At 47.0% G+C, this 8,837-nt stretch overlaps 2 protein-coding genes across 2 annotated transcripts; both read right to left on the minus strand.

Moving 5' to 3' along the window:
- Positions 1-845: 845 nt before the first annotated feature.
- On the minus strand, positions 846-3,434 carry LOC123134675 (uncharacterized protein At5g43822). Its single transcript, XM_044553906.1, has 7 exons — positions 3,042-3,434; positions 2,563-2,835; positions 2,188-2,306; positions 1,927-2,103; positions 1,559-1,606; positions 1,314-1,378; positions 846-1,225 (listed from the first exon to the last, which is right to left on the minus strand). Exons 2-7 carry the CDS (start codon positions 2,692-2,694, stop codon positions 1,182-1,184), a joined length of 585 nt encoding a protein of 194 aa, XP_044409841.1. The 5' UTR covers positions 2,695-2,835; positions 3,042-3,434; the 3' UTR covers positions 846-1,181.
- Positions 3,435-6,255: 2,821 nt separating this feature from the next.
- On the minus strand, positions 6,256-8,579 carry LOC123134784 (peroxidase 57). The gene is made up of 4 exons (XM_044553988.1): positions 8,000-8,579; positions 7,712-7,891; positions 7,376-7,538; positions 6,256-6,905 (listed from the first exon to the last, which is right to left on the minus strand). Exons 1-4 carry the CDS (start codon positions 8,228-8,230, stop codon positions 6,496-6,498), a joined length of 984 nt encoding a protein of 327 aa, XP_044409923.1. The 5' UTR covers positions 8,231-8,579; the 3' UTR covers positions 6,256-6,495.
- Positions 8,580-8,837: the final 258 nt, after the last annotated feature.

Here is an 8,837-nt window from a genome sequence, read left to right on the forward strand (position 1 = left end):
AAGCATGCCAATACAGGTCCAATTCAAATTATGAGTTCAAGGTGCAAGATATATACAGATGCCGCATGGAAAGCAGGAAAGCAAAACATTGTGGGAATTGGCGTACTCATCTACTTCGAAGATGAACAACAGCAAATTGAGGTGTGTGCACTTGCTCTGGAAAATCAGGTTGACTCCCCGCTTCAGGCGGAAGCAAGAGCACTTCAGGTAGCAGATCAGATAGTAGCTAAATTGGCTATAACTGAGGCTACATTTCTTACAGACAACCAGACTTTGGCGCATGCCGCAGCATCGAGAGATATTCGTAACAAGCCTGGCCATTGGGAAATCAGGAATTACTTAGCTAGCTTCTTTGCTGCCACTAATCAGATTCGAACTGATGTTCGATACATTCCCAGGGAGCTTAACAGGAAAGCGCATGTCAATGCAGCCAATGCATACTCTTCAGCTCCCAATGGTTACTCCATTTTAGTTTGTAATAGCAGATCTCATGCAGCTGATCACTGTCCTATGCTTCATAAGCTAGGAAATCTCGATTTGGAACACTGTAAAATCTCAGTTGTAACTTGCGCTTGAGATCAATGAAAGGTGCCAGTGGCACCACCCCCTTGTTCAAAAAAAAAATCACAAATATAAGATGTTCTAACTTTTTTTTGTGAATCGGTGTATATAGACACATTTTACTGTGTTTGTTCACTCATTTCAGTCCGTATGTAGTCCATATTGAAATATCCAAAAAAATCTTATATTTGTGAATGGAGGGGGTTTTTCTCAAGAAAAAGTTTGAAAACTTGCAATCTCCAGGACTGATAGTTAACATAACAAAAGGGTCAAATAAGCAAAGCTAGGAAACTTCCAGTAACTATTTCCCCAAGACACTTTCACCAGACCACTTTAAGTTGCAGCAGATCAATAGTTTGATACCAAATTCCAGAAATAAAGACTTTGACCATACAACGAGACGGAACATTGCTACTTCCCAATATGTCGACTCCACTTGCAGGTTTACAAGCTAACGGTTCTCTGAATTAATTCCAGCTTGAGCTTTGTCAGCAATTGGGATCATTAAACCTGAAACTGCAGCCACCTTCATGCTTTGTCTAGATGAGAAAGTAGATCAAAATACAATGGCTTCGACATGTCTGGGCAATAGGCTCCCGGCAGTAGGACACACACCCAACTTAACAAATTTCATCAGCAAATATAATGTCGAAAATAGATTGCACTGCAAAATGAGGAAGATGGAGTGGAAAAGCATTAGATCAAACCATTAGTAAAAACCATATTTTCAGTACTATTGTTCCGTTTCTTACCTTCATCTTTTGGTATGTTCGGTTGGTCTACCAAGAGTTGGCGCATTGCAGCGATATCACTTGAACTGCAAAGGGAAGGGCACCAAAAGTCAATGACGAAAGATAAGAACCGAGATGTGCCTAACTGCTAGTTTTAAGGGATGGGAAGGAGATCAGTCTTGGGTAAATTAACAGAGATACAGAAATACAGGGAATAAATCTAAGGAGATGAAAAGATAGTTTAGTGACCATAAACTCCAACTTGCCTGCTTGTCCATGTCAACAAAGAGATGATTGATGATTTTAGCGCATACCTGGCATACCAATGCATTGTCAGTAAAGAAGTAGCTTCTGCTATGATAAAAAGAGTAAGATGTATATCAATGAATTGTTAGAAAAATAGCATTTTTACATATGACACCAGCGAAAACAAAATGCTAAGAGACGGTATTGGTGAACTGGCCATATACGAGATGGCAAATGTACATATCAGCAATAGTGCAACAATCTTCTATTCAACCAGAAGGAATGTGGTCAAGTGAGCCAGATTCATGTTATTTGGCAACAACAACAAAAATTGAGAATGTGGTCAAGCTTCAGCAGGTTTGGTAAAGGAATTTCACTTGGTTCTTACTCAGCCTGGTGCATATCTGACAGCGTTCGTAGCCCATCCAAGCAGTCTGCGATAGTTGGCAAAACTCCCACTTGTAACTGCAACTGTTTTGCACTGAGTGCGGATCCACCCCTCACCATCTGATTAGTATCACGCAACACTTTGCTCAAACCTTTGGCAATGCCACTGAACTCCTCCCTGAAAAAATGCAGCAGCATTGTAACGCCAACCCAAAACAATTCCATCGCACAAGCGGTTAAAACAAAAGTGACAGCATCTTACAAAGTTTCCCTCATCAAAACAAAGATGAGCTCCAGGCTCTCCATCTGCTTCCCCAAGAGATCCTCCCTGATGCTGGGTACACACCGCAGGACACCATAGTTTTTAGCATCTCCAAGTACCTAACACGAGATGAGTAAGAATTCAAAATTCCTCCGGGGAGTAAAGAATCACAAAATCACAATGCAGCAATATCAGGATCACTATTCCTAAAATTTGGTACTGCTCATTAACTAAAGCTACTGTAACCACCTATTACTAGATTTCTAAAACCCCATTACAGCTGTGAATTGATCACGCGCAGTGCATCACTGAAGACGCTGCATAAAAGTAGAATGCAAATAAGCACAAAGAGGATCCAAGGAGAATGAAATGTACCGGAAGGCGGGTGATGATGGTCGTGGCGTTGGAGAACTGGGAGAGGAGGCGGGAGTTGAGGTTGTCCCACCGATCCGTCTCCTCCCGTGCCTTCCTCACCCTCTGCTGCACCTTCCGCACCATCGCCTCCATCCCGATTAACAGCTCGCCTTGTTTCCCTTCCCAACCCCGGTGCTCGAACCCACAGCTAGGACCAACTTTTCGGCGGCGCTTGCTTTTCTTTAGGAAACGGCGGTGGCCGCTGAGAACCGAAAGGCTATGTATCGGCCAGGCCTGGGAAGAAACCAAAATTTCGGTTAGTACAATTCGGTTTATTTTGAAATTCAGTCCATGTATCATCTACAATTCTACATACAGGACCAGTACAAGTGGTAGAATCTCCAAGAAAAGCATCCATGTATGATCTTTGATCTACATATAGAACTAGTGCAAATTGAACAAAGATTTGAGGCAGAGGATGAGACGAGCTGGGGACTTACGTTGCCTGTTTGCTGAGTGTCCGACACGGTGGAGAAGACGGTCAAGTTGCCGAGGTGCACGCCGCCAGTCACTGGAGTGGAGAGATGTGTAGCGGCTGGTTTCCGAAGGGAGGTGTGCGGCCGGTAAGATGGGGGCCTCCTCCTCCGCGTGCAGCAACGGCGCGACGCGGTTCGCCGGTACGGGAGGCAGTGGCTTGCCGTCGGTCGGCGGCCGGTGAAAGAGGCAGCGCGGCAGAGGAAGGACACTCTCGGCACTGCGGCGAGGCGGGAGAACTCGAAGGCGGAGGTGGGGCGCGGAGGCCAGCGGCGAAGGGAAGAGCGGAGGAGACGGCGGCGGCGGCGGAACGGCCCTAGCTGTATCGGAGGACTCTGGGCATGAAAAGGAAAAAAACAGGCGCGTACGTCGTGGGCCAGTCCAGTTCGGACATTCGGCCACATAAATCGGGGAATGAGAGAGAGACCTCCAAAGAGGAGAAGGACGGCCCACTCTGGCGTGAGTTTTTTTTTGGTTTTTAGTCGGATTTTCTCCAAAAAAGGGGGGATTTTTAGGCTAAATTTTAAAAACCTGTTAAAAAATTAAAATAGTATTTTTGAAATTTTCCAGTTTAATTTTAAAAAATTCAGTCTATACTAAAATATGTTCACCATATAATAAAAAAGTTCACCATATATTAGAAACACGTTGGATGTGTATTAAAATAAGTACACTACAAAAATATTTAGTGATGTACTAAAAATGTTCATGGTATATTAAAGAAGTATTCACTGTGCATTAAAAATGTGTTCACGGTGTATTAGAAAATAAAAAGGGAAAAATACCAGAACAAAAAATAAACAAACAAAAAAACAGAAATAACTTGAAAGAAATAGAAAACACAAACAAAAACCACAATGAAAAGAACGGCAACCAGCGGACAACGAACGCATCAGCGCGCAAGGAACTAGGATGACCCACCTCGCTCGCCAGCGGGTGTTGGCTTCCCTAGTTGACACATGCGGGCGTCAACTAGATTTGACCGTCAACTATACAGGAGGTACACCTGAAGGGCAAAATGGGTCAGGTTATACGCATGGCTTAGCCTAAGGCCTAAGCCAACCAAGAAATACAGTGCTGAAGACAATGAGCCAAGGGCTATACACAAGTCCCATTGCGACACCAGCTCATGGCGTCAGATACCAGGGAGATATTCTCTAAGGAACCAAGTGTCTACAGTCGGTTTACGAACCCCTAACAGATGAGACCCAACAGTCGGTCACCAAGAAACATAGTCGGATGGCCTACATTTGGCTGTGCCCTAGGATACGTACCGTAACCCCCCACAATGCATTCAATACCGCCATTACTCAACGATGTTGTAATCTACGCCAAGAGAAAGAGCACCACAAGAGTAGGGTATTACCTCCACCGAGAGAGCCTAAACCTGTATAAATCTTTCAACATACTCCCATGCATCTATACTGTTCGATAGATACGATTGCCTCTACATACACAATCCCGTAGTATTTTCAGGTTTATATCCAGAACACGCGCTCACCATGGAGCTATCGACATCATGGTGCAGATGGTACTTTCATCGACTCCCGCCGGCTCAGCCTGGCATCCTGATTCCTTGTGTTTTAAAGTTCTTTTCTTGCGCAGCGAAAATTACATCGATGGGTGAAGCTTACTTAGCTTTCCATGAGTGGACATGGGCACGGCGTTGCATGACGAAAGTCAAGTCGTTGGGGAGAGCACACGAAGCCTTTTCTATATGTAGCTGAACATGCGATCACTTGTATAACTCGACCTAATCATGCTGGATCAGAAAGTCCAGATGCATGATGTGCACATGATCAATCGAGTGCATACAATAGTACATGTGCTAGCTTCTGCTTAGTGGCTCCTCGATGATCTGGTCCGCATGCATGCATGCTTGTGTGCATCGTGTAGCCAGGCCGTGCGAGACTGAATGCTTGTACGGTTGCCTTTTCTGTCAGTTTGAGCCTTTGAGGCATCATGCATCATGCATCCCGGCCCCAAGACCGAAGGCTAACTGCATGCAAGTCAAATCACGCTACTTGAACATGCATTCATGGGATGAACTCATGAACCCATGAATTAATCATGCCAACCACAGTAGCTACCATTCACAAGTTGGAAACAAATACTAATATGAATGCATAGTACGTAGTTTTGTGAGAAACAAATACTGTACTATAGTAGCTCCGATATCAACTTGTTTGCCTTCTCGGTCAGCTGGAGCTTGAGCTACCTAGCAAGCTGTGTTGACCATTCTAGAAGCAATGTCGATCTTGTGCTTGTATGCACGTATCTATGCCAGGGAATGTCACCTTCCGAATTTTCTTACACCTACCATGGCTACATTACATTGCATTATACAGATAGAATTATTTACGAAGAGCGTATATATAAATTCAAACAGCGTATCGATCTACTGGGGTAGCTCAAGCTGGACGGCGGCGTGATGGCTTCAATTGCCCTTTTTTTAGGGTTTCAGTCCAGTTGGCTTAATTTGCCTGGACCAGACGCGCGCGTAATAAGAAAATGGCTTGCGTCGGCGTGAAGATTCCTCTTGCATCCCCTTGACGAGTGATAGCATCTGGGAAAACAAAAATAAGGCCTCTGGGGATGCACTCTGCTCATATTCTATGTGCTTCCTAGTTTCAGACTCTTCAATATGCTAGTTGACTAATGTGGCTACATTAATCCTAATTAATCAAATTTAATTAAGTTTTTTCATGACAGTAGATGTAAACACTATCCCTGGGTGTTGATTCTTTAGGCTGGTCGTAATGGTAGTATCATAGGTAGTATCATGCATGCCAACTAGGCAAATTTGATGAGGTGGCATAGAATTAAATGAAGAGAGAGTTGAGTATCATATCATATGATACCGTATAATATTAAATGATGTGCTACTATGTATCATGCATGCTAATAAATAAAGTTAGCTATGATACTAACTTATGATACTATGCACTACAGATGTAGTATCATACACTAGTATCATATGTATGATACTAGTACATGATACTCGCCATTACGACCAGCCTTAGTAATTGCTGGCTAGCTCATGCGGTCATGCCAAGCAAAGTCCCTGTTAATTGGCTCTTGAGAGGAAAGTCATTTCATTTTTCTCTGGTAAAAAATATATATAATCGTACACTTGTATTGTATGATGATCTCTTCTGAGCAAACAACGGCATCGACACATCATGGAATGCTTATTTTTATACCAGCCACGTACAAAAGAATCACAACAAAATTACGTACTGCATGCTACTCAGGTGGACCGACTACTATAGTAGAATCATGCGATCCTTGACAAAAAGGGGAAAAATATGAATGTGCATGGATCTCAATTGGGCGCCTCAAATGGCCATGTATACTCTCCATCTCTTGGATCTCTGGTCCTGTGGTGTCTAGCAACAAACTTGTCGTATACCATCTAGTTTAGTTTGTAACCCGGCAGTTTCTCCTGATCTCGCCGGCGGTGCCGGTCTTGACTTCGAGGGCGGCCATCTTGGTGATCGAGTGGGCGAACATGGCGGGGAAGAAGTCGGTGGTGGCGAAGAACTCGACCATCCACGAGGTGGCGGGGTCGATGCCCAGCGCCTGGTCGACGGGGAGGACGCCGCGGCGGTTCTTGATCTGGTTGAAGTAGCTCCTGTCGAAGATGAGGATGCTGGAGGGGTCGTCGAGGTAGACGATGTTGTCGAAGGGCTGGCCCTTTTGGCACGCGTACGTTGTCAGGACCCACGCGTACGTCGGGTCCATGGACGGGTCCGCCTTGCCGGTGCCGTTGAAGTTGTACATGCGGTCCTCGATCACCGAGCAGTGCGTCACCCCCACCGTGTGCGCGCCTGCACATGCATGCACGTAAGTATATCTTGCAACGGAAGTGCTTAGATTAATTTAAGGTTTCTTTCTTACAGCAGTTGAAATTTTGACGTGGGAATTTGTGTGTGCGATTGTTACTCTACCCACTTACCAATGTGCCTCAGATCTCGATCAACAGCAGAATATTATACATACACTAGGTACTTGGTTGAATACTGATCTAATCTAATTAGGTTAAGCAAATTAAGACGTTAGATACACGGCGAGTACAAAGGTTAACTAGCCCTATGCATATGCATTTCCCTACATAAACTTTTTTTTATGTATCAGCAGTGGTATACGTGACATTCCATGTGTTAATGCACATGGAATACGCCGTTCTACCTAGGTCAAAGGACTGCTAGTGGTGAAGGGTAAACCCAAGATAGTTTTTATTTTTGGGGTAAAAAACCCAAGATAGCCGATGAAGAGAGAGAGGGAGGTCGAAATGTACCCATGAGGGTGGCCATCTCGAAGCTGTTGAAGCCCTTCTTGGCGAACATGGCAATCGCCGTGGGGATGTCGACGTGGGGCGACGGCAGGTCGCCGGCCATCCACGACACCGACACCATGCCGTCCCTCCTGCCCAGGGTCACCGCATAGCTCGGCCCTCCGCACTGTAAGGTCGATCGATGTGCCAATAGTCAAATATTGATAACGAAATAACTAGCGAACAGTAACATGGTAGCCAAGCCAACGGTTAAGAACACTCGGTCTTTTCTCATTTTCTTTTTTCTTTTGGTTTGCATCTGCATTGCGCAACCAGCAACGTGGTAGCGAGCGAACGTACCAGGGCGATGGCGTCCCTGGTCGCGGCTATGATGATGTCGGCGCAGGAGACGACGCCAGGGCAGGCGGCCTCCAGGTCGGACTTGATGTCGTCGATGAAGTCGTAGCCGAAGATGCCGCTGTTCTGCGGCGCCGTCTTCTCCGTGTTGGGGCCGTCCAGCAGCAGCGACGCATCACACCCCTGACCACCCATCCATGCATTGTGCCGCCGACGAGGTGAGCAAACTAGCTAGTAGAAATCACTCCAAACAATGGAAGAAGGAGCAACATGTATGTATGCTTTGCTTACTTGGACGAAGCAGTCGTGGAAGAGCATGTGGAGGAGGCCGGCGACCATGCGCTTGTCCCACGCGAGGCGGGCCTGGACGGCGCTCTGGATGACGGCCTCCACGCTCGCGTTGCCGCACTTGCCGGCGTAGTAGTTGCTCGCCAGCTGCGCGCGGCAGCACGCCGCCGACGACGCCAGCACCACCACGGCCACCAGCACGGCGAGGCGTGAGGCGGACCCGGCAGGCTGCATCGGATGTATATCGAGCGATCTCCTCCTCTCCCTCTGCTTCTCTCCGATATCGATGGATATATCGGTCCGGCGGCGCAGTGCGCCTCTTGCCGCCGAGGTGTAGCTTCGAGCACGCACGTACGAGCGCGACGATCGAGAGGGGAGGGCGAGCACGACGAGCGCGTCTGCTGCCTAGCTATGCGCAGCAGCGGCGGCAATGAGAGAGAGAGAGGGAGAGAGGGAGAGAAGGGGGTGGTGGCCACTTGACTGTACTGGCTAGCTGCTAGCTAGCTGGCTGGCTGGCTCGACGACTGTGCAAGCTTCGAGGCTTCGCGAAGGCGCAGGCAGAATGGAGGCGCGGCTATATAGGTGGGATCGTGTGGAGGACGATCGAGCAATGTAGTAGCCGACAGTACACGTACTGCTACTTGTAGCTACGAGTACAAGGGGAGAAGAAGGAAGCATCGTAGCATCATGGACCAGTGAGATGGACAGGTGTGGCCAGTGAGATTGCGTGGAGAGTCGTGCGCGAGCGTTCGGATCCTGCGCCTGCTGACTGCCTTGGGCCTCATTACCCGTGCCGGCCACACGTGCCCACACCCCACAGGCTGCACCACCCATGCCGGTG

The sequence above is a fragment of the Triticum aestivum genome, chromosome 1A (genome assembly GCF_018294505.1).
Source record: "Triticum aestivum cultivar Chinese Spring chromosome 1A, IWGSC CS RefSeq v2.1, whole genome shotgun sequence".
Lineage (NCBI taxonomy): Eukaryota > Viridiplantae > Streptophyta > Magnoliopsida > Poales > Poaceae > Triticum > Triticum aestivum.

Coding starts and splice junctions, on each gene's coding strand:
- LOC123134784 (XM_044553988.1), bottom strand. CDS start 8,230: ATGCAGCCTGCCGGGTCCGCCTCACGCCTCGCCGTGCTGGTGGCCGTG. Junction 7,892..7,999: donor TCCACGACTGCTTCGTCCAA/GTAAGCAAAGCA, acceptor ATGGGTGGTCAG/GGGTGTGATGCGTCGCTGCT. Junction 7,539..7,711: donor CCAGGGACGCCATCGCCCTG/GTACGTTCGCTC, acceptor TCGACCTTACAG/TGCGGAGGGCCGAGCTATGC.
- LOC123134675 (XM_044553906.1), bottom strand. CDS start 2,694: ATGGAGGCGATGGTGCGGAAGGTGCAGCAGAGGGTGAGGAAGGCACGG. Junction 2,307..2,562: donor CCATCATCACCCGCCTTCCG/GTACATTTCATT, acceptor ATCTCGTGTTAG/GTACTTGGAGATGCTAAAAA. Junction 1,226..1,313: donor GAACATACCAAAAGATGAAG/GTAAGAAACGGA, acceptor CTCATTTTGCAG/TGCAATCTATTTTCGACATT.